We start from the raw sequence: 24513 nt of genomic DNA, 5'->3' as shown, positions 1-24513 counted from the left end.
AAGCTGAGCTGTGGAACTTGAATAGACTGGTTGCGCAGGATCATGTCCACTGGATTTAGTAAGTTTATTGAAATCCAAGATGTAAACATCAGCCTGGATTTGATACATAATCACTTCCAGCTTGTTAATACTGTCAATCCACCCCGGACAGATGGTGCTTTTAAGCACAGTGATTAATATGCACACATATTTGAGTGTAACCAGTGATAGTTATAGAAGCACCTCATTAACTGCCAGTCGCACCCCACCCACACCGCTCCTGTCAAGCGTGTTCAGCCATGGTAACTAGACACTGCCTTGTCTCACCATGTGACCATATCAAATGACTCTATATATGCTATATGTGCCACAACAGTCACCAATTTAGTTCATTTCTTATTATTTCTATGTAACTCATACAGTACAGTACAATACAATTCTACTTCAGTGCTTTCTGTCAGATTCATTCGTCCATTTTGCATTTGTTTAAATGTCATATCGCGTGTATCTGGAAGTATACCCACTGCATTGATGGAGACGTAAACAGAAAATAACTAAGTAACATACTAATGGCGAAATCTCAGCATCACCATCCAGCTAGTTAAGTCACAAATTCACCGATCCCCGACTGTCACCTGTGTACATAACTCTTGTACAACCTGAAAAAGTTGTACCAAGACTACAAGAACACATTTCACATGTGTGACCATGTGCTGTGGAACTGCAGGCCTCTTTTCAAACATGGTTTTAATCTTGTTTTAGGAATTATTTTACTCAGTCTACATGCTCCCCCTTGTGGCTCAATTATACTCCTCAACATGAATATGTAGAGATATTTTGGAAAGTTCGGATTTTTACAATGAAATGAGATGTTTCGAGTCGATGAAGTTTCTCTTACCAAACGAATCCCTGAAAACAAGTCTCTCTTTGTTGTTTACATGTATGACCACAGTTTGATCCGCAGCGACCAATCAGGGTGTTTGCATATGGGCAGCAAGAGGCCTGGCAGGAATTAGGCTGCACAGGATTAGTGCCTGAGCTCCGATTTGTGTATTGGCTGTTGAGACATTCTCCACTTTGAATGGAACTGATCAAAACAATCTTTCACAAACAACACAGATCATCGGTTCATCTTGATCAGGCAGTCCGTTTACTGTACATGGTGGATTTTACCTTGTTTTAAGACACTTTATACCGAGTTCTGTTGGACTTTTGAATCATTGACGAGCTCTAAAAAATAAAAAAAAAACCATGGTGGTGCTTTTGACTAATGATATCAGCACTATTTTCTACTGCTTTCCCACAGTCAAGAAGAAAGGTAAGTGGAGGCAGCACATAGAAATTATCAGTGGAATAGTGCAGATTGGTTGATAAATGTAATGTGACCTGGACTGCTTACTTGAAAACAGTTCACCAGTCACTTTCATTAGTTTGCCCCTGTAACCGATGTACTGTATACATGCCACATAATGAGATAATAATAATACTTTTAATAGTTGATTCTAGAGATGTTGTAAAGCTGTTGGAAAAGTGCTGACAATTAAGAGTTAAGCATGTGGACATTTTGAGGTTAATTCCAGTATGACCTTAAAGTGACTGTTGCAAATTGAGTACAGTAGGTGGCTAAATGTAGAGCGGCTGTCCACATTACATAAAAGTGTCTTTGCAGGTCCCACCAGATTTGCACCATATGCAAGTGGCCCACACATAGAAGCTACCTCATGGGTAGCAAGATCTTATTTTGAGTGGCTGAGACACTATTAGATTAAAAAAAGACTGTGTACAGTAACCTGGAAAGTAGTAAGGATCTGAGTGTGAGAATGTGAGACATTCATTAGGCATTCAAAGTGGTTCTTCAGGTTTTTGCTATGTTTGAAGTTCACATGTGACTGAGTCATTTGTATCTCAAATCAGGCTGTCTTTTACTGGACTGAATTCATGGTTCTTGTCACGTGTTGCTACTGTCCCTGAATTACCTGAGAAAAAATAAATATATTCCTACAAATATACAATACAGTAAAATGTGACTGTACTATCAATTCCATTTTTACTTTCTTGGTGAGATTAGGTGTTTTCCAGACAAATGTGTAAACCCCATCATTAATTGCAGGAAAGTAGATTTTTGATTTGATAATCCTCCTTTGCGCTGTTGTTAAAGGCAAACTATAATCCAATTCAGAGGTGAAACACTATTAATGCTAGTGATATTCTTTCTGCTGCTTGCTTTCAACATGCATTTGGACTTAAATGTGTCTATTCTAGTATCAACACGATTGCCTCTTTGGGATCCATATGGCCAACTAATCTGCTGTGAGAGTAACAATGTACTTTGCTGATCACCTCCCTTTGTTTTTCTTGTTTTGTCTTTCAAGCTGTGCTAAATCTGCATGATGATAAGACTCCGCCTCCTCCGCTGCTCCAGGAGAACGTGTTCATCGAGGCCAGCAGGCCCAAGTACCTCGAGGACCTTCACAGTGAGGCCTTGGAAGGTTTGAAAATGATGCAACAGGAAGGTAAAAAGCCCTTGCAGTCTTGAAGCTAGTCACTAAGAGGCAATACTGTACAAGTACATTCCATAACGCTCTGGCTTTAAGTGTGTAATGAAAATCATGACATGGCAAAGAGTGCAGATTAACTGTAAATGTTCCCTTTTTGCAGATAATAATGCTGGAGTGGAATTCCAAGATAATGAAAGCACAACTGTAAGCAACATTGCAGTTTAAATGTCACTATTTCTTGTCTAGTTTCTGGAAGTAAACGGCTCTTGTGTTTACCCCTGTCAGTCAACAATGACAGCCCACACAGATGGGGAGGGTGGAGGCTTTACTACTGACAGTACCATTCCTGACGCATCTTCTGTGGCCTCTATGCAATCGTCTTTGTCTATGAGATCCTCTCGCTCTGGTCTCACCAGGCAAGGTAAATGTGAAGTAACTCACAGTCATGTTCAACTGAGTAAAAAAACAACAAGAAAAACTGTTATTTTATCGTAATGGAGAGGCAGTAATAAATGTTTTTAAGTCACTGTTTTTGTATGATCGTGTCTAGAGCTTATTGTTATCTCTCTGTTTTACCAGGATCAACGTTTAGACCTTTAAACTCGGGGAAGCAATCCGAAAAAAGCAGGACCCGAAGGCGACACAGGAAGACAGTGGGGAGCATCCCTCGTCATGTTCAGCGAGAACTTGGTATGAATCTCTGGTTTGAAAGTTATCACAGAAACTAATTTCTGAAACCGAGGATGGATGATTGGCTACTGTTTTTCAAAACAAGATATATGGGTGAATAATCTACTGAATATTGGAATTCCTAAGGCTAAACGGATTCATTACGTTAGTGGCTGATTTGTTTTAGTTTTTTTTCCCAACTGAAAAAATATGTTTTAGAATATGAAGAAGAAATTACGCATTTTGCTGTCAAATTGTCACAATCATAAAACTCTTAATCATATAACAATAAAGTTGATTTCAAGTCAAATTTTACGTGCAATAAACTTTACAAGGGTTACAGTGTTTTTGATGAACCCGAATATGTTAATGAGAAGCCTCTGACATTCTTCTGTCAAAATACACAAGACGATGAAGAAAACTAGCACATTTATCATTACCTTCATCAGACATCCAATTTTAGTAGGTAAAGTTCTGTTTCATACAAATGAGCACATTTCTTTTTTTTTATTTTACTTTATTTTTCAAAGAAAAGCTGACACATAGTTTTTCAGGCATAGTATGCATCTCTCCAATTAATGACAATTCGATTTGCTTCAATTCAGTGGACTGTAGCTTTTGTCATGTTGTTCATATCTAACATGAATCTCCAAAGCCCAAAGTATTCAAGTTAATTAAATTTTAAAAAATATCAAATCATTAGCAACATCAAATCGACTGATACCAATTTATATCTGGAGTGCATTTCTCATAAGACAACTTGATACATGCCTCAATACATGGATTATGATACAATTGATACGAGCTATTTGGATTAGAAACAAAGTACATCATATAAAAAAAATGTATAATGCAGAAAAAAAAAATGTGCACCGCGTTCCTCCAGATATATGTTAATTAGCTTCTCTTTCCTCAAGGGCTGGACAGAGTTGGTCGAACGATGTCTTCAAAGTTAGATGAAGAAGAGCATTTCAACGGCGAGAGCGATGGTGAGCATGGAGGAGCATCAGAGTCCGGCCAAAATGTAATCCAGCCAATCAGCGAGGACCAAGTCGAGCAGATTCACGCAGGTCCAATGGATGACCTGGCCTTGCTCCACCGACTGGGCCCGGACTTGATGGATGGGCAGAGGCCTCGATCAGTAGCCGTTCCCTCAATGACCACTGCCAACAGCCTCCAGGCAGAAATGCCCTCCCCAGTCATGTCAATGTCCCCCCAGGCTGCTTACATGTCCAAAATCATTCCCAATGCTGTGTTGCCACCATCTATTGAAGTGGTGGAGATCAGCCGAGGGCAAAGCCGCAACAGCCTCCGCACAGTCAGCAAGAGCAGCCTTCTTCTGTCCAGCCCTTCTCCTTCCCGTACCTCCTCCAGAGCCTCTAAAATCAGCTCAACCTACCACCACAACCCCTACAGCCTGTCAGATGCTTCTGGTTGGAGCCACTCTGAGTCCTCAGAGACATTGGTGTCAGACTCGTCAACCATTTCCAGCGGTAATATCTCTAGGAAGGAGAGCGCACAAAACAAGGATGACAACTCCATGAAAATCACAGTCAATGGCAAGCTCATTAATAAGGAACGTGGTGCAAAGAAGGAGGGGCCCTTTGCACGCAGCCTGTCTGTTATGAAGCCCAAAAGAGCACCGCCCCCCCCAAGCCGCTCTTATTCTCTGCACAATAAGATGAAGCGGCGGTCTCGAGATTTAGCAGAGGTGGTGGTCACTTCGAAGGAGTCTTCTCCTCAAAGCGGATCGGCTTTAGATGGGGGAACTGAGGAGCCTGAAACCTCTCCTGTGAGGACCATAGAAAGCCCTGGTTACAACGGGGACACCAGCTCTCTGGATGACTCGACAGGCTCTGTGCTATTTCGTATTGCAAAACCACCACAGGCCAGTGACTCAGCCAAGGAGGTAAAAACTGTTTCTTCTTCTCAACAAATATGGGATCCACCACAGGAGACTCAAGTAAGTAAAATAATGTCCCCGTCCAGTGGCTACTCCAGCCAAGACTGCACATCCCCACAGTTTGAGCCGTACGTCTCCTCACCAAAACACAAAAGAGGAATTCTCGCAAAACTTCAAAGGCTATTTCCTGGTGCCTCGCCTCCATCTCCCCTCACACATTTAGAGACGGATGAGAACCCTGCATCCTCAAAGGACCCAAAGTCTCATCCTGAAAGAATCGATTGTGAAAGTGTCACCCCCTCTGTAAGGACCTTGAGAGAACTCTTTGACATCCCTCCACATCCTAACGTCCGTGCACCTCCTGCTCCTCCTCCGGAGGTCTGGGCTCACAACAAGCGCACCTTTGAGTTGCTTCTGGGACCCCCGGCCCCAGACAATGTCTATGCCATCATAAAAAAGAATCCAAAAGACAGGAGACAGCAGAGGTCATGTACATCTGCATCTACAGAGGGCTCTGTGAATAGTTTAACTGGAGAAAGAAAACTAAAAAATCTGATGCCAATCATGGATCCTACAAATGGAACTCCGCTTGGGATGCAGAAGGTTCAAGAAAGTGCACTTTTCAACGTGAATGACATTCACAACACTGAGAGACTGATTGCGAATGTAGGTTTAGAAGGAATTGGCAAAGTGAAACAAAATGACGAGAAGGTACGTGTAAGTGACATATTAAATGGAATGTTGGTGAAAGCTGTAGAGAAAAGAGAAGAAAGGTTGGAGTTAAAGGGCGAGGTAGGCAAAAATATACCCTCACAAGATACAGATATAACTTCTAAAGTGGATATCATGCACGTCGTTTCATTAACGCGCACATCCCCTTCTCCTCCACCTGCACATTACCCCCCAGAGCCCCCTGGAAAACAGACAATACAGATGAACAATGCAGCGTCCCCTGACTCAGCCTGGCCTCCACCGCCTCCACCAATAACACAAGTGGTCGGTGTGCCCGATGAGTTAGATTTTCCTCTTCCGCCTCCACCCTTACTTAGTGAAGAGGGGTCAGTTACAGCCCTTCCGACATCACCGCCACCTGCTACAGTTGCTATCGCCACTTGCGCAACTCCAACAATTATTGTGACCGCCGAACCTGAAACACAGGATTGTGTAAAATCAAATGGGATTGCACCTCCTTTAAATATACCCCCTCCACCAGCCTATGCAGCCCCCCCTCCACCCATTATAGCTACCGTCCCTGTGAGAACGAAAGAAGTCATTTCATCTCCGCCGAAAGAAGTCCCTCCAATAACTCAAAAGATTTCTCCGCCACCTCCAGAAGTTGTTCCAGCTGTGTTGGCTACAGAGGCCGTCGCACCACAGGTTCAAGTATTGGCTTCCCTGATTACAAAACACATCCCTCCATCTTTAGTCACTGTTAAGGAAGATCCTCCCACTGAGGTTAGTCAGCTCCCACTCGTGCCTCCAGAGACGGGCTCAGCCCCGGCCTCGGAAGAGGCTGATGAAACCCTGTCTTCCAAACTTTATCCACCACTAAGTATTCCACCTCCTCCACCAAGCGAATCCCTCAAATCAAAGACAGAGGTCATCCTTCAACAAGAGAGCATCTCATCTGAATCTCAAAGAAAGATGGCTTCATTTAATGGTATTCTAACTCCTCCTCAAAGTATTCCACCTCCGCCTCCCTTAGATCTTCTCCCTTCGTCTGAGATTGCACTCCCAAACACCAATGAGCTCAATGTTAAGGAGGTGCTGATTTCACCACCGAATGACACTTCCATCCCACCAAATGTTGACATCCCTCCGACACCAGAGAGCCTTGAGGAAGCGCAGTCATCTCCACCAGGAAGCATTCCTGCACCACCACCTCTTCCTGTTGAGGGTCTTTTTCACCAGACAAATACTGCAAGCATAATGAACAAAAGCCCTGAACCTTCTTCAGATAATATCCAAGAGGAAGCCACCCCTGTGGTTACCCCTTCCCTTCTGCAGATGGTCAAGCTGCGACCTGTTAACAGCAGCCCCGAACCTCGAGCAGCCCAGGAGCAAGCTCAAGCTGAGGACGTTTTGACAATCCAGAAACCCAACACCCTAATCCCATTCTCCCAACCCAATAATGAGGCCCCACAGAAGCCCATTAGAAGATCTCTGATCATATCCTCACCTACATCCACATCTCCACCTACCATTCTCACCACTCTACCAGCTCCACCTCAACCACAGCCTGTTGTCGTTTCACCCGCACCTCCACCCGCAGCCGTCAAGTCTCCAGCAATGACCACCTCACCTCCTCCCTCCATGAACCTACAGGAGGCCATCCGCCTGCGGACAGCTGCCAGGTCCAAAGACGGCTCCGCGCTTCGCCTCAGTTTACATTCACCTACGTCCCCTAAAGACCATGGTCAGTCTCCAACCGCCACAGCGAGCTTTATCTTCTCGAAAAGCAAGAGGGTGGGGATGGACACCAAGACACCCGCCCAGAAAACACAAGACATTTCTGCCAATGTGATTAAGGAGGTAGAGTTGACAAGGAAAGTCAAGATGCCACCACCTGTTGCAAAAAAACCCCAGACAAAGGCCACAGATGTGGAGAACAGTGATGGGATGGAGCAGACTGCAGGACAGCCAGCTCTGACGGAGAGCATCTCGGGTAAGAAAATTACTAGTTTTTTTTTTTTTTTTCTTTCCCTTATCAGTTTGTACTTCAAATTACCGCTGTGTTATCAATTGATAATCGAGGAGATTGGATTCTTCCTCAATTGGAATACTGCACCTACGATGTAAGGGGATGCAATATGTCTTACACTGTTGTTTTTGTCAAACAAAATGACGACGTCAGACCCCTTTTTTCCATGACGAAAACTAGACTATGACTGTCACCATAGCCCTGTAAAGACTAAATTGTGGCGCAAATAGTGTACATTTTCATCTGGCGAGAACATCACGAGACTAATATGTTAGTGGACAGATGAATAAAGTTTAAAAATATGAAGAATAAGAATAAAAATATGTTCTTTTTTCCCACCGGATTATTTTGAGTTGCCGTTTACTGGTGTTAGGTGACACACTACGGCATCACAGAGACACCATACTTTGGAAACATGCGCCAAACGAGCGAGAATGAGCGCATACTAATACAATTCCCCATTAGTTTCAGTGCATGATAGCGCAGAACTGACAAAACCTGGGCAATTATGTTAACACTGGTTAGTTAGGCCAGGCTTTCATGGACATAAAGAAAACAAACATACGGCTGGACAAAATAGTTGAAACACTTTTCTCAGTGCACCACTTTATTAGATGTTACATTTATTTTTACTTCCACCTAGATTATCTTAACACCTTAAGTAATGTTTATACGGGGGGAATAAAAATGGACTCTTGATTCTATTCTAATTCCATTTGAAAATACTGAGAATTACAGAGAATCCTCGCTATCTGTGGGGTTGAGCACAGAATTCTACCTTGAATAGCAAAAACCCACAAATAATTAGTATGTAGGGCCGTAATTTGGACCCCATTTTGAGTACCACTGGTCTAGTCTACCATGTGGGCAGTGTTGCGCCAGTTTGGGTGTAACAGCACACATAGTTTTGCTGCGCCCCGATGCACCGATAATTTTCTCAAAGTAGACTGTGCTTGCAAAAACGTGTGCATCTTGAATTTCGTGCCGGTACTTATGCAAATTAGGTATAATGTCAGGATTGGCTGGGACTCAGCTGGTTCCATCTCACCATGACGCAGAGAGGGCGCAAACGTTACTCCCAATTCTACCATTCGCAAAGTCTAGCAAATTACCAAGAGAGCAAATTCCATCCAGCCGCAAATTTAGACTGCACACTGCGCCAGACGTGCCCCTGAACCTTAAAAAAAATAATAGGGCCCTCAAAGCAGCACCTAGACCAAATTAAAAGATCCCTTTTGAGCATTCCTTCTACAAAACAACTTTTTTTCTGTTCTCCACCTTTAGATGTAGCAGAGAAACCAAACGTTGCAGAGGTGTCTATTGCCGAAGCGGGAGCAACATGATCCTTCCACACTGAAGACAAGATGGATTTTACTGCTAAGATGTTGTAATATGAAAAAAAACACATTGGTGCAAATGGTGTTGGTTATGTGCACATTCCACAGTTTCATTGATATGGTACGTTTTCCGCGCCACGTGGTGTTCTAAGCTTTACTGGTGCAAGACATTGAAATATGCTGGCCTTGACTGTTTGATAATGATTGTACCACATACGTATATTAAGTCCTGCTGAATCAGTGCTTATCAGAATTCTGACCATGGGACTTCAAGGGCGCTCTTCTGTAAATATAGCTAATATCGCCGAGTTCCGTAATGTACCAAAGATGTTTCCAAAAACATTTAAGAAAACAAATAAGTTATTTTTCAAAGAGGGTCCCCCAGTCTTCCTTGCACAGTTGTGTGAATTTCTAAAAATCGTTGAATCAAGAATTTATGTATAACTTGTTCTCATATTACATGTTCTCCGTTCAACAAGTCACAAGGTTATCCTTTAATTTCAGGTTTTCTGTGTTGATGGCCCTTAATGTAGTTCAGGGTCAGTTAATAATCATAAGTAATACTGAAATTTCTTATTTCGAGCACAACTTCTGCTGCTGCTATGGCTCAAATAGTGGGATAACTCTGCTTTGAACTCCCCTCCCCCAGACTTTAAAAGACTAATGAAATCATTTATAAAAGTGAAAAATAAAGATTGATGGACACACTATATATGGTCTTTATTTCTGTCAGGATTCTGCTTTACTATTTGATACATTTGGTGATTGCAATTGGTTATTGATGCTTAATAATTGATGCTTAATTGTTGAGTAACAATGCATACAAACTGCGAATCCAATGAAGTTGGAAGCTTATTCAAAACTAGAATACAATGATTTGCAAACTAGGTTTTGTAGCTACTGTATATAGTGTAAAAGTGTTGAAGCTGCCCATTGTGGAATGTCTGCTTGTTAGAAACTATTAGAAATGTGGAAAAAAAATGCATTCCTTAAATGTCATGTTTTATTGAGATGGCCGCGTAAAGATTGTATTCGGTTCTATTACGCCCATGTAAAATACCAAGTGAGCTCTTGATCATCCATCACATTTTTGTGGCTGTCAGAAGATTGCGTCCTTGTAGCCTCTTCAGTCCCATTCAAATGACTTCCTTCATTATTGTTGATATCAAGTCCTGGCACATCACTTTGCACAGTGACTTGTGGTGCTAAAATGGGCTCCATCTTTGCCAACTTTTGCAAAACTTCCCTTTTTATATTATCTTCCCCGTCAACTTGTTTGGTATCTGTTCCTTGATCCTCCTCCTCAGTGTCATCTCCTGATCTACCGTCTGTGAAGTCTTTAAATCCCCTCTCTGCGGACTTTGTCCTCTGAAGGTCAACCTCTTCAATTTTAAGTCCTATTTTATCTTCTAGAATCACATTTCTTTTTCCATAATCCTCCCTGCTTTGTTCTTTTTCTTTGTCATCTTTGTTGAGTAATTCTGCATTTTGCCATGAGATGCCAGAATTAGCCACATCATGTAGGGGATTCTTCAGTCTTCTCACACGCAGTAAGCCTTCCTCTGCAAGTAGCGGCTGATCTGAAACCAACAAGCCACTTCTTACGAAACCTTTGCAAAAAAGACAAACGTATGGATTAAAAGACATTCACAAGAAAAAAAAAATTGAAGTGGAGGCGGGGTTTTTGCACCTTCCGAGTATGTTCTCTTTGACTTGGAGCTCACACACAGTGAATCACAGCACTTACAAATTGAGTCATCTCCTGAAAGGGCCTTCCACCTAGCAAGAGATGCGCAAAACTATGCCTCAACCACTTGGGGAACAATTAACAATCAATTCATTTAGAATTTGGTCTCACCTATCTTCTGTGTAAGTGCATGCTTTCTGTGCTGGACCTGGCTCTTTTGACGTTGTAAATACTTTGCAGTAAATGCTGATCTGAGCACATACAAGATCTTAAATCACATTTGACTAGGATTGAGGGACCGTGGTCGCAGATTCTCACCTCACTGTCTGGGTCAAAAAGGAACTGGAAGGCTTTGAATGAGAATCTCAGGGTCCCGTTCGCATGAGAGATGAACTGAGACGTCCCTCCAGAATCTTGCTTGCTGTCTAGCAAGCAACTGTGGATGGCATGAAGATGACATCACCAATGGAACACCAATGAGAATAACCTGCTGTCTCCTGTATACAATTCATACCCCAAATTGCCAATTATTGTGTACTTGTGGGATGCTGAAGAGTTTCTGTCTGGTGAAGCATAGCAGGTGTTGATGTACAGTCTCCTTCCAGCAGGCAGATGTGGAGCAGAGACTTGGACATTAACCTTTTGACCAAGCTGGAATACTTGATTTTTGACCGGGTTGCTCCATGAATCTGAATTTGACACACTGTTTTACTGTGACGCTGAAAATAAAGCACAAAACCGCATACATATGCTGCAGGTATACATACCTTCCATAAGATGAATTTGGAACTTATTTGGATTGGCTCTCAGAGTTTTATGCACAAGGGAAGTTGTCCAAGTGGGTTTGACAGCTAATTGGTACACATGGAGGTACCTTGGTAAATATAGCATGAGTGACATGTGGTTCAGAGTCTCGTAACAAAATAAAATATTGCAAAGATTGTCAAAACATGACGACTTTCAATATGCCACACTGTCATCCCTGCTAAGTGCTTGCAAACAGGAGGTCAAGAGGTACACCCTACAAGTGTCAAATTTAGCCCATAAGATTTGTGTCCGAAAACTGCCTTTACTCATTTAGTGCCATTCAAAACTGGAAATAGATGTTCTTTTTTACTGAAAACGTAATATTTTATCGTGCATTTCCCCCGATTTTTTGCATGAATCTATTCAACGGTAACCTGCGAACGGGTTTTGTTGTCACCTCAAAACCACCAGGTTGCGCTCGCGGCCAACCTATGACATTTGCAAGCCTTTCAAAGACTTTAATGATTGGCTTAGCCTGGACTCTCATAATGCAAGTCAAAATACACTTTAATTATGAAATAATATATATTCCTATTACAAATATGAATATACTGTACATCATAATTACTTTAGCTACTATCACATTTTTACCATTTTTGTACATATAGAGGGCCACCCCTCCCAATGCCACTTAACATTTTGAGGATTGAAAGTACATTTTTATTTGACAGTGTTATGACCTTTCACAGTCAGCCCAAGTTTAGTGATAATAAGGCCAGTCTTGTGAAAAATCCACAGACATCCATGAGTTAAAGGGGAGTAAGTGTAGAATTGTAATATCAATATTTCATTTTTTTTCTGGAGGCATAAGCCTGGTTTTATGAAAACGCGTCACAAATATGACTTAATTTAGATGTTTATTTATTTATTAGCCCCGTACACACCAATTATACTGTACTTCCACTTTTTTACAGGTAAAGTTTTGTCAACATACCTTTGATAACGACATTCAATGTTGACGTCAAGAGGCACTCTGATTGAAACCCCATCGGTTGAAGGTTGATAATGAAGAGTGAATTTGTAGACCAGGAAATCGCGAGTCAACTGTCGGAGTGCACAGTTAAAAGTGGTCATTTCAGCACTAAAGAAAAAGATGTATACCTCTAGCCGGGAGCCACACGCCGTCAGGGGATAGGCAAAGAGCAGGTCTCCGTAGGGTCTTAGGAGACCGTTGCTTCTGCAGCTTCCGCCCAGATGAAGCTCCGATTCATCGGCGCCCAATCCGTAGAAAGACGGCTTGACACGGACGACCAAATCGAAGGCGGAACATGTCACGGAGACGTCTGGAAGGTTTGTCAAGCCGAACCGGGTGTTTTCTACCTCTGGTTCGCGGTCAGAAAACTCGCGAAATGGCTCGCCTACTTGGATCGTGCGAGGTTTGGATATTGAGGTGACTTGTTTGGGTAATTTATTTCGCTTCGCGGCAGGGATTGAAACTTTGGTGTCCGTTTCGTTGCAACCGATGCCAAAAAGCATTAAAACGAATAATGAAGTGCAAAGAAGTCTTGTTGTCATTGTCGCGTTCCGTCTTTACTCGCCAATGTGCAAGTAAAACCTCGGACGATCACAGCTGCAAGTAATTAGAACTGATGGGTTCATATAAATCATATTGGAGGACATTGTTAAATATATTTTCTATGTTTTCGGGATGAATGGGATGTTTTTTTCGGGTTGAATTAAGCGACCACGGGGCAACACTGACGTTGTATTTCAGAACTCAGGATTGTTCTGACACACTGAATGTTACAGCAGTACACAGTTGAATCTAGTAATTTGTTGACGAATATTTTCTACGTGCATGATGCGCGTCTTCAACAGCGTTAATGCATACATTAACCATTCATGTGTTGTGTGTTCATGGCCGGTTAGCTCAGTTGGTTAGAGCGTGGTGCTAATAACGCCAAGGTCGCGGGTTCGATCCCCGTACGGGCCATCTACGTTTTTTTTCGATTGTTGAAGAGTTTAGTTTTTAAACCGGCTCGAACAAATCGTGACTATGACCTGTATTCGGCATAAACAAACGAATGTTCACTTAAGGCTCTATCTTTATATCTAAAGTTGCAGTGTGAGTTCCCACATTTGTATAATGCTCGATGATGCATTTGATTTAGATTCTAAAACAAAATGGAGAACATCGTCATTTCTTAAAACTGCACAAATAGTAGAAAGAAAGGAATGTCAATGCATATTTTTGTACTGTTGTGTATAAGAAAATCTCAACAGTCACAACGATAGGCAAAGTTGTGTCCCAAAAACTGCCTTTACAAGGTTTATACAGCTGAGTTGAGTTATGAGAGACACGCAAGTAAATTGAATTTTTTCAAGAGTCACTGCAAGCCATATTAAGTAAACAGGGTCAACCACATTGTTTTTACTTCTACGTGAAAAATGCACTACGTTAAAATAGAGTTTGTAATAGCAGCGACTTTATTTCACAGCACACGTGAGGCATGCTCCGTTTTTGATCTGGGGCCGCGAACTGTAATTTGGCCCACCCATAAAAATAATATTAAACAACAACAACAAATAAAGACGACGAATTTCATTTTTAAAGCAACTAAAGTAATGCATTCCAATACTTTCATATATTCCCATGACAAAGCTAGAGTAAAGAAAACATTATTGTTATTATTATTACTAAATTCAAATTTTTTTAAAGTATATTTAGAAATTTTTTCAATTTTAAAGGTTTCTCGCTGGTAATTAAGCATGTCATTGCGTAATTTAGCCACTAAGTGGCATGCTACTACAAGCAGTCATGGATACATTGAGCACTAAGGCATTTTCACGCTTTTTCAGTCAAAAAGGAGCATCTAAAATGCTCTTGCCTTGATATTCACTTTAGTAACATATTGTCTTTTTTTAATTAGCAGAATGTTAGTTTTGGGTACTGATGGGATTCACAAAGATCTCCCCAAAAAGTAGAAAGAGAAAGACAAAAACTATATTGTAACAATAAATTCAAATTACATCTGCTATTGTCTCTATAATAGAGAATTATGGGAAGACATATCATATCAACTCAAAACCAAGTAAGCATGTCATTTTTGGCAGGTTAAGCTGTCACCCGGCCTGGTCCATTTCTATTCTTTTCTATTCGTTTCGGAGTGGTGTTTTTTTGTTGTTGTTGTTTTTCCTTAACTCTCGGGAGACCAATAAAATGTGTGTGAATAATTCACATCGTACGCATGTTTTTTGGTTGACTGGCCCCATTTTGAAACCTGCTCAAAGACGGGATGTTTAGGTCAAAGGTTAGTGTGTGTGTGTCACCGAGGTCGTGGGGAAGAGGTGGGCTCCTCTTGTATATAACATGCTCATACAACAATCCAAATTCCCTCACTGTGACTGTGTGATACCCCACGGAATAGTCCATGGGTTATGTGACTAACATGAGTGCTTAACGGAGGTGAAACCCACCCCCCTCTTTGCTTTCTTTACCATCCTCACACATATGCTACTATAACAATAAAAGACAATGGTGGCCACTTGAAGTTAAATTGTGGGTGGGGGTGGGGTGTCAAAGGGAGTAGGTCATTGTTAGTGTTATTAAGCAGTCCCTGCTAGAGAAAAAGATTTGAAAGAAAGATGTTCTTGTTGTGGTTCCTTTTGGCACCACTCAAATTCTAGCTAGCAGGCTTGGAGTTTGAATTTTAAAACACATTTGCCCATTACAATTAGGATTACACCACTAAAACCATTGAAATACATCATTTAAGTTTTTTGTCACTTTAAAAAAATAACCATTAATGTTACCCGATAACCTGCACAATCCAAATGTGGAAAACCAAACAAACAAAAAAATCAAAAGCGGAAGTAAAATTAAACAACTGAGATAATGTGGTTACACAAGTGTGCGTATCGTCTCATTGGAATGTGGCTGTTCTCAGAATTAACCAATCACTTTGACACTCATGTTAAGTGAAAGTCAGTCCACACTTGCTGCCATTTAACGTCCCTAAGTTTCGCCCCAAATGAAGTTCAAACATTCTAGTCGGCTTTTCGTGACCTTTGATTGCTTTCTAGTGGAGAGTTGAGGGTTTTATTTTTCGTATTTTCTATCTTCCACCTTAACAAAGGCCCCATTTCATTTTCTCAGTTGTTTATTTTGAATTGTGCAAAACCTAAAAATTTTATTGCATTTTTTTATTGATCATACTGATAGTGGAAAGTGTTTTAAAGGGATTTACATTGTTTTCATTTATTGCTGCACAAAAGCCAGACATTTGAAAATGGGTGTGTATGTTCTAATCCATTTAATGACAGCAGTCCATTGCTTGGATTAAGTGCTGTAGTTGATCTGGTTACAGGAAAATACAGTTATTCCAATGTGTGCTCTTTATGTAACTTGGCCCTCTTACTTCCTTAATAATAACAACAAGTAATAGCACCATTCACGGGAAGTCATAAAAGAACTATCCTAACTGGTTTTTACATGACCAGATCACCTGCTTAATGTTGATGTTCACTGCTTCTGAAATCTTATTTTAAGGCTGCAGTTTGAACGCACAGCTATGAGTGGTGTCGTCATCATGTGATTGACCTCAGGCTGTTTGCCAAAGACGGATGACCATCACTAATCGATGTCATTCACTCAGCTTGAACATGATCCTGAGGCTTGTGTCCAGCCCACTCTCATTCGTGATTACAAAGACTGAAAATGTCATCAAGCGAATCAATACGCTTGTTGTGGCGAGGTGTAGCCCCCTTCAGGTGGCACAAAAGTTTGACCTGGACTTGTCTGGACACGAGACACTGGTGAACTTAGCCTTTTGCTTGCAAAAATAAAATGATATCTTCACTTGGTCTCTGCTGCCTGGAAGCAGTTCATTAGAGTTTTCACTTCTCAAGAATTCGATCCAAACGTGGTGCATGGTGATTTGCTTCACATCTGGGAAACCCCAGGTACTCATCCTCATTTGTTTGAGTTATATTCAAAGAAGCTCACCACGTTTTTCACTGTGCTTTTACCCAACCTGCTGAAAATGGAAATGAAATGGCCACATTATCATACAAATGATTAGATCTGGTTTTACCAATACAATAGTGGTTAGCTGGTTTCGACCGTTTTTCACCCTTTGCATATCTGCCAACAGCTTGTCAGCTGTAATGCTTGACAAATCAAAAACTATGTCTTGTATGAGGTAAACAAAACTAATTTCAACAGATTATCAAAAACCCTGCTGATATTTTTATCCCAATATGAAACAAATTCAGTTAGTGCAATCATGACAAAAAGTGAAATCATTATGTACGTGAATCATTTTATTATATGTTAGAGCATATCAATTAAATTTAGAGGCATGATTACTCAGACGGGTTACTATATTGGGTACACTCGCACAATGTAATTAGCTAAATTACAAAACCAGAAATTCTACCTCAAACACAATATGAAATATTTCTTCATGTGATTGCGCATCTTTAATGCAACACAAATCTTAGTATGATGAGGAACATGAGTGAACTATAACAACGGGAATAAAAACGATTGTTAAATCAATATCTCGCCTCCCCCCAAACAGACCACTACCGTACATTTCTAAGGCAAACTTTATGGTGTTGCGAAGAATATTTTAATTTTTGTTTCATTTATTGTTTATTTGAAAGGGACTTGCCCACTTTTGTGCGTTATTGAACAACAGTATCTGTGTAATGTTTTTATTAAAGTATGGTACCAATACTATGTATATTTTCTTAACCCCACTTTTGCACATTTGCACACAAGTTATAGTTTTAGGACCTAATGATTGAACTTTATATTTGCTCTTCAAACTATTTTAGCACACCTCGGTTCAATTACCTCTTAAGTTGCATAAATATTTAGCTCATTCAGTCTCAAACGCATATTATTAATTTTTTCAAGAGTCCAGACATTCAATCCAGGGTACTCATTTATTATTATTATTACCTGTATATTTTGTTCCCAAAATTATTTGAGTATTTCATTAAAAGATGGTAAAAATGGCTGGTAATAAATTAAATACATATTAAAGCAATAGCTCTTTTTTGGGTAGTAAGGTAATCCATTACTTTAGGTAATTGATATTAAAACAATTATTTTATTGACCAAAGCAAATGCTTAATTAAGTGCTTAAGGGATAAAGTAAATGATTATCTGAGTACAAAATTACCTAAAGTAATTATTTTCGTTCAAATTTAATTACCTAAAATAATTGATTACTTCAGTGCTTCCACTTAAAACTATTGGGTCAAAAATAACATAATATGGGTTGAAAACTGATTAACTCACTATTTAGATCAATTAGACCCAACTTTTGGGGTAGTTTTGTAAATAATTGGGGACATAATTGGGTTATTTTTAACCTAACTGTTTTTAAAGTTTAATCACCTACTAAAGTATTTACATTAGTACTTAATTACTTAGTTCACTTAATTACTTACCTAGTGTAATTGATTACTTCAGTACTTAATTAATTTAATGCCAGCCATTTTAAACACTCTTTTAGCCAAACAAATGAAAAAAAGGATACCTGGGATATCTTAAAAAAAAAAAAACTATCTACTAAAACAGGTCTTTGGGGTTGAATGAGTTAAATATCTTGATTTTGTCATTGTTTATGCCTATTATTACTGTTTGTAAATTTTACACTATTTTGATTAATCTAAATGATTTTTGTACGTTGTTGTTTTTGCACTAGAGGACCAGATAAATCAGATTGCATTTTCAGGATCAGAGTTAGTCGTTTTTTCCGTAAATGCATAGTACACTCATTATTTTTGGTGCTTCCAATAGGCCGAGAAATAGTTTTAGTATTAAGTAAATTAAATCTGTTCTTGCGGATGAAAATGGCTCCTTTCGAGGGGAAAAGACGTGCTCAACTAAAGAGAGTTTAAAGTAGGTGAATGATCACAAATCAATAGAAAGGAGAACCCCCAAATCGATTTTTATTTTACTCAGTGACCCAGGCAGCGACGCAGACAGGGCGGGGTGCAATGTCCGACTCCGCCTTTTATGCAAATATAAAGGCTTTGCCGAGATCTCTGAGGTCTTGTGCTGCAGACGTTTTCTAGGCCCCGCCCTGCACTTTTGTCGCGGTTATAACAGGATTTCTACTGGCGCGAAAAACGCACTGCGCGGCTTTCCATTCACGTCGCGGGGCGGAAACGCAGCTGGCTACTTGTTGGCTATTTTTGCGATAACAACAACAAAGGAAATAAAAGAAAAAGACTCGATTCGCACTGGGTTGCGTTTGCTGGATTGTACCGGAGGATTTGTCATTGACCCGAATTTGCCGAGTCGGTGAGTAATAGTTGTGGCATTTTATTGGTGAACGTTTACTTTGGTCGAGGTGAAGTTAAAAGTAGTTTGCCGAGTCGTTCAGATGTAGCCACTGCCGAAATCAATTTCGAGAGCGTGTTGTAATGATGTAATATGCTCGTGTGCCGGCGATCCGTTTTTTCTTATTCAACGTGTAGGAAGTAAGTGATTAACTCACTGCAATGTTTCCTCCAGGTGCAAACGGACTGAACCTAAAGAGGATTTTTTTTTCTTTTATTAGCAGCCTCACAATGGAGTATGACTGTTACCAGCACTATTTTTTGGATGACTTTGACACCGAAGAGGATTTCTACAATTCAACCGCACCGAGCGAGGGCATTTGGAAAAAGTTTGAGCTGCTGCCCACCCCTCCCATGTCGCCCATCCGGACTCTGCAGAGCGGGGACGGCAAACGGAGCTGGTTGTCCGTGGTCTTGGGCCAGGACGACGAGTGCGAGGGTCAGGGGCTCTTCCGCAACCTCAGCTCCATCATCATCCAGGACTGCATGTGGAGTAGCTTCTCTGCCGGCAAGCAGCTGGAGAAGGCGCTCCACGGCAGCAGACAGGGGGATCCGCCTGCGCCTCAGCCTCCCGGAGCTCCCCCGTGCCCGCAGAGCCCCCCGAGGCCGAGCAAAGCGCACTGCGTCTCGCTGAGCGCCCACCTCCCCGCCGCGGCGACGGACTGTGTGGACCCCGCGGCTGTCCTCACCTACCCGCCAAGTAGCTGCAGGAAGACGGCGTCGTCTGGTTCCGAGTCCCGTAGCGACTCTTCCGGTAAGGGCGCAGCCCGATCTCCGGAATTCCAATGCGTAACATGAAAACCTTGCATAACGATCGAGAGAGTTCAAATCCGAGCGTGGCCTTCGCGCTCCCAATAAACCGCATGCCTCGAGGCTCTTTAAAATCCGCTCCCTCTCCAATCTGAACACGTCATAAGAACTGGATGGAGCCTTTGTACCACTCAGCGGTAAAAGCACTAAACTTGCAGACCTCTCCAATTGGGGCACGCCTACTGCCACCAGGTCCCCTTATTACAATTGCTGATGAATGTTCCTCGTGGTCCATGACAAAGGCTTGAATTCTTCTCTGCTCCAATGCCCCGAGGCTGCGTGGGGGGAAATGGTGATGTGCTTGCTTGGCTGAGGAATGCACTTCCTTTTGCCACCTAATTTGGAATACTGCTGTTCCTAATGCAGGGTTTTCTCAGTCTTGCGTGAGCCAGGAGACACGTTTGACATCCATGGTACACCAGGAAACAATTTCACTAAAACTATATACTGTATACTGTTTACCAAATACATTTCAATTTATTTTAAATTACCCTCAAATGTTTAACATTTAAAAATTTGGTCTGATATTTGGATGTGTTAATGTTGAAAGTTGAACTAATTCTTGTTTTGTTTTTTAATTACTGACATTTTGTTAAAGAACTTTCAAAGGGCAGTTGTCAAACTCAGGGTTCAAGGGCCAATTACGGTGCGCCACATAATTTTAATCATGACTGAAGGTTTCTGGCTAAAATACTAATTTTAAAAGTTGTTTTCTATTTCTACACTTTTTTTTGTTACCAGTGCCACTTTTGAACTGTTTTTAGCAGCATCAGATTTCAAAATGTGTAAATGAGTAACCATCATACTTAAAATTTATTTGACTTCACAGTCGCAACAGCCCATTGACAGCAACTATAACTACAATGTGGCCCATGATAAAAATGAGTTTGACGCGCCTGTTTTAAAGGGAAAGGGAGAGCAAAACATTCTTTACAATAATATTTTTATGTTTCCACTAGCATTTGGATTAATATTGTGTTTGCTGGATCAAATTTGTATCAATCTCAGTGGCTGTGGCCATATTGATTATAGCATAGTTGCTGAGGACTAATTTTCAGGGTTTGGTCATTCCCTTAGCAACTATGATGTCATTTCAGTCAATTGCAAAATGACTACCACCCGAGATTGTTAAAACAGGTGTTTTGTGCTCAAATAAATTTCCACAAATACATTATTAATCAGAATACCATGTTTAGACTAGTTGAGGCACTTTTTCTTGTAAAGAATTTTTTTCTCTTCTCCTTTAATTGTTATGCCTGTCACTATAAGTCAGCTGCATGGAGGGATGAAGATAAATACATTATTTGTTTGCATTCAATTTTATTTTCACACCGGTGAAGTCAGATTGGATCATTTTCAAGGCACACCCTGATTTCATATGGCAGAGGGGTTAAAAATAGCTTCAAATGCGTGACATTCAAATGAAAGAGTCCCTTTTAGATATGGTTTTTGAAAAATTATTTCTGTGTCTAATTTGCAGATGATGAAGAAGAAATTGATGTTGTCACAGTGGAGAGCAAGCACAAGCAGTGCCGACTCGCAAGTGTCCGCAGGCCGGTGACCCTGACGGTGCGAGCGGACCCCTGCCCCAAACGATTCCACGCCTCGGTTCACCGGCAGCAGCACAACTACGCCGCCCGCTCCCCCGACACAGAGCCCGATGAGGACGACGATGAAGATGATGACGAGGAGGACCTCCAAAGCAAACGCACGTGCCCGACATCCAGTCGGCCCGCCTCCCCCTCCGGAAGCTCCGTGAACTCAGATGCGGAGGACACAGACCGAAGAAAGAATCACAACTTCCTGGAGAGGAAGAGGAGGAACGACCTGAGGTCCAGGTTCTCAGCCCTCCGAGATCACATCCCAGGTCTTGATTCCGCCAAAACTCCAAAGGTTGCCATTCTGACCCACGCCACGGAATACCTCAAGGAGCTGAACGCAGAGGAGAAGCGACAGCTACAGGAGCGCAAACGCCTCAAAGCCCGACAGCAGCATCTCCTGCGCAGATTAGCTGCGCTGAAGCGTTTTTCAAGCCCGGTATAGGAACCATCTGCAAAGCCACAATTTTTATATGACATTATGCCTCATGTTAATACCCTCCAGTTATGTTTGGAATACTTTGATTTTGAAGAGGAATCGTTGCCCTGACCCTGTTATTGACGGGGGGGTTGTCATAGCTCAGTGTGTGGGGGTTTCTTTCCTGTTTTGCACAGTTATGCAGTGAGGATAATGCAAAAAATGTTTGTAGTAGCCTGGTATGCTGTGATGGGAGATGAGGGACTTCGATGTGTGTTAACTGGTGTGATACATCCTTCAGAATATGTGTGGAATTGAACTGTGATGACTTCATTCCATCATTGCACATTTGTAGTGGAATGGAGTGCCATGTATGGTGCGAGCATGTAAGCTAGTTTGTATAGTTTCTGTCCGCCTGTTCATTAGGGCTTCACAATATTGGCGCTATAACATGAGTTGATTTTTAACATTTTCCTGTAGCGATCAATGTCTTTCATTGCTGATCACAAAACTTGATCACCTGCAGCTCGTACTTTGCATCTATCGGCCAAGTCTTTGTGTACAGTGCTGCATCATTTTTTTTTGCACTGTCGATTTGAAACAGATTGGCTAGCAACAAGTTCTGGTTGTCCCCCGCCTATAGCCCAAAGACAGCTGGGATTGACGCCAGCAAGCCATCGACCCTAGTGGGGATAAACGGGTATAGAAAATGAATGGATGAAAGTTGAACCAGTCCTGTTTTTGTATAATAAAGGGACTAAGATGTCATCAATTAAATTAAAAAAATACAACAGATTAATCATCAATAATAACTTAAAAATGTCCCTCTTGGTAGTAACCATGCCCATTATTGGGTAATTTAAGGGTGAATTTTACTGGTCAAAATCAAAGCATGCAATTTTCATATGAAAGTATTAATTCATCTTTCATTTTTGTTATACGCATATTGTAAGTGCCATTATTGTGATTATAATTTTTTTTTTGTGACATATTGTGCAGCCCTACTGTTCATATTTCTATGTAAATAGTAGTTTATGACTCCTGGTTGGAGGAGCAAAACAAAATCATCATTTGTTGCTGAGCTTTACTCTTCTGTTTGGCATTCAGGAGCCTCTATTTTGTTTAAGAAAATGTGGAGTAAAAAAAAAAAACAAAAAACAAGTTTGATAAGAAGCACTGCTGTACTTTATACTCACACGTCACTTTGTGAACGCAATGCATCTCCTGATTTTGGTTGACTTTCAAGCATGCTCATTCAACCGCAACATTAAATTTTGATATATCTTTTTTTGCAAGCAAACGTGAAGCAGTTTTGTCTTTCTTTTCCGCATGAAACACACTGGTCAAACTTTTTTCATATAGTAAAAGCAAAGCCAATCTACATTTGAAGCAAATAAACCGCGGCAACTGTTTGATATCTTACAGTCAAGTGGAGTGTTATTGTACATTGGCAAGCTGGTGCAAGGAAAAACAAGGTTAGACAGCTTGTCCTTGAGATTTGCCCTTGACGAGCGCATACGCAATACTGCTGTGTATCCTCCTCTCTGCAGTGGCTACTGAGTACCTAATGTGCTTTCATCTAGGTTACACGCGCACACATACATAAATGCACTTTTGGCATCTTTAGAATCCCAAGAGAGTGGACCTCTACTTCCATCTAACACAATGCTATTTATAGGCATTAGGTTGTAAAAAGGCACTTCTCAACGGATGCCACACTGAGACTTGCATTTTCCTAATTACTATTTACCTAATCAAAAATGAAAAATCATTCACAGGCATACTTCAGCTGTATCATCAATTTGAAAAGATATTCAAACAGAGTACTTTACTGGTGATGGCTATGGCAAACAATTGTACAAAGACTAGAAAAATTAAATGGAAACATGGCCAGAGAAATTAATTTAAGGAATGTTAATATTCATTTAAGGCACTTTAAAAAAGCATGTCATATTTGTTAAAATTGTCAGTTTTTCTTCAAAGTACAGTTAGCTCAAAGAAAAGTTAAAAGAAAAAAAAAGATCCATGAAACAAGTGAAATGAACAGCTGCCTGGGGAAAAATAAACAATTAGAGACAGAAGGTGTGCCCAATTATTTTTTTCCCTTTGGCCAACTCCAGAAAAAAACAAAAAAAAAAACAAAGCTCATCCATTGTTTGTCAACAACTGAGCCTTCGGCCAGCGAACAGAAACTAGAAAAACAAAGAAAGAAAAAAATGGACAGATCCTGAGACAAAAGAAAGATAAACATAAATTTTGCCTTTCAGAGTGGAGGGAAGTAAGGCAGCTGAAAGTATTCAGAAGCAGTGCAGATTTAAGCGACATTTCTGCTGCACAAGTTCAGTAAGTTTATCACCTCTATTAGATTTTTCATTGAGTTTTCATTTTAAATAATTAATCGACTTGTGTTACTGTAAATACTCAAAGCTACAAATGTAGCAGCTATGGCTAGCTAACATTGGCTGGTATACAGTGCACATAAACACATGTGCAGCTAATCCAGCCCACCTCTGCAACGTATAATATACTCAATTTAAATATTGTCATTGACAGGCCTAGTTTTACTAGGTGTATAAATCTTTGATTGTCTCACGACTGAATTGGAGTCTGATTATAGGCCCACGTTTTGATTCAACATGATTTTCAGTTCAATCTATAGATGTCCAAATAATTGTAATGATCTATTTCAGTCTGCATTACAAGACACAGTGACACATGGAGAAGTTTGTATTTTTTTTTTTTTTTGTTTACGCTTATTAGATTTTAAAATGTCGATTGTATGTGCCTTTTCCCACAAACAAAGCATG

The 24513-nt window shown here is 40.8% G+C and overlaps 3 protein-coding genes and 1 non-coding gene across 11 annotated transcripts in view; 3 read left to right on the top strand and 1 right to left on the bottom strand.

Moving 5' to 3' along the window:
- Positions 1–9797, top strand: part of LOC148413046 (uncharacterized) — a 29392-nt gene extending 19595 nt beyond the window's left edge. For both annotated transcript variants that reach the window (XM_088432560.1, XM_088432559.1), the window contains exons 3-8: positions 2352–2492; positions 2638–2681; positions 2763–2898; positions 3057–3167; positions 4064–7714; positions 9035–9797. In XM_088432560.1, the coding sequence (XP_088288686.1) occupies positions 2352–2492; positions 2638–2681; positions 2763–2898; positions 3057–3167; positions 4064–7714; positions 9035–9093 (4142 nt within the window). In that variant the 3' untranslated portion in view covers positions 9094–9797. The remainder of the gene's footprint in view (positions 1–2351; positions 2493–2637; positions 2682–2762; positions 2899–3056; positions 3168–4063; positions 7715–9034) is intronic.
- On the bottom strand, positions 9789–13074 carry LOC148413045 (zona pellucida sperm-binding protein 3). The gene is made up of 8 exons (XM_088432561.1): positions 12683–13074; positions 12516–12625; positions 11542–11648; positions 11289–11463; positions 11093–11210; positions 10946–11025; positions 10778–10866; positions 9789–10697 (listed from the first exon to the last, which is right to left on the bottom strand). The coding sequence occupies exons 1-8, from the start codon at positions 13055–13057 to the stop codon at positions 10129–10131; spliced, it is 1623 nt and encodes a 540-aa protein (XP_088288687.1). The 5' UTR covers positions 13058–13074; the 3' UTR covers positions 9789–10128.
- Positions 12588–23006, top strand: LOC148413043 (protein L-Myc-1b-like). Of its 7 annotated transcripts, none has more exons than XM_088432570.1 (3): positions 12588–12871; positions 19105–19634; positions 21171–23006. In XM_088432570.1, the coding sequence occupies exons 2-3, from the start codon at positions 19112–19114 to the stop codon at positions 21731–21733; spliced, it is 1086 nt and encodes a 361-aa protein (XP_088288696.1). In that variant the 5' UTR covers positions 12588–12871; positions 19105–19111; the 3' UTR covers positions 21734–23006. The 7 variants fall into 7 exon arrangements, with proteins under 7 accessions (XP_088288696.1, XP_088288693.1, XP_088288690.1 ...); XM_088432567.1 differs by having other exon boundaries at positions 19102–19634; XM_088432564.1 differs by having other exon boundaries at positions 12589–12871; positions 19056–19634.
- Positions 13441–13514, top strand: trnai-aau (transfer RNA isoleucine (anticodon AAU)). Its single transcript has one exon. It is a non-coding gene; the product is annotated as a tRNA-Ile (tRNA).
- Positions 23007–24513: the final 1507 nt, after the last annotated feature.

The sequence above is a fragment of the Hippichthys cyanospilos genome, chromosome 14 (genome assembly GCF_059441005.1).
Source record: "Hippichthys cyanospilos isolate Australia breed blue-spotted pipefish chromosome 14, RoL_Hcya_1.0, whole genome shotgun sequence".
Taxonomy (NCBI): Eukaryota; Metazoa; Chordata; class Actinopteri; order Syngnathiformes; family Syngnathidae; genus Hippichthys; species Hippichthys cyanospilos.
The sequence above is the reverse complement of the archived record's forward strand: the minus strand, read 5'-3'. Positions and strand labels throughout refer to the sequence as shown.

What these genes read in the sequence shown, in the direction of transcription:
- LOC148413043 (XM_088432564.1), top strand. Translation starts at nt 12,850, where the DNA reads ATGTCACGGAGACGTCTGGAAG. An exon ending in GTCACGGAGACGTCTGGAAG is followed by an intron (nt 12,872 to 19,055) that starts GTTTGTCAAGCC and finishes TGTTTCCTCCAG; the next exon opens with GTGCAAACGGACTGAACCTA. An exon ending in GTCCCGTAGCGACTCTTCCG is followed by an intron (nt 19,635 to 21,170) that starts GTAAGGGCGCAG and finishes TCTAATTTGCAG; the next exon opens with ATGATGAAGAAGAAATTGAT.
- LOC148413045 (XM_088432561.1), bottom strand. Translation starts at nt 13,057, where the DNA reads ATGCTTTTTGGCATCGGTTGCAACGAAACGGACACCAAAGTTTCAATC. An exon ending in ACAATAATTGGCAATTTGGG is followed by an intron (nt 11,211 to 11,288) that starts GTATGAATTGTA and finishes TGCCATCCACAG; the next exon opens with TTGCTTGCTAGACAGCAAGC. An exon ending in TGCACTTACACAGAAGATAG is followed by an intron (nt 10,867 to 10,945) that starts GTGAGACCAAAT and finishes ATCTCTTGCTAG; the next exon opens with GTGGAAGGCCCTTTCAGGAG.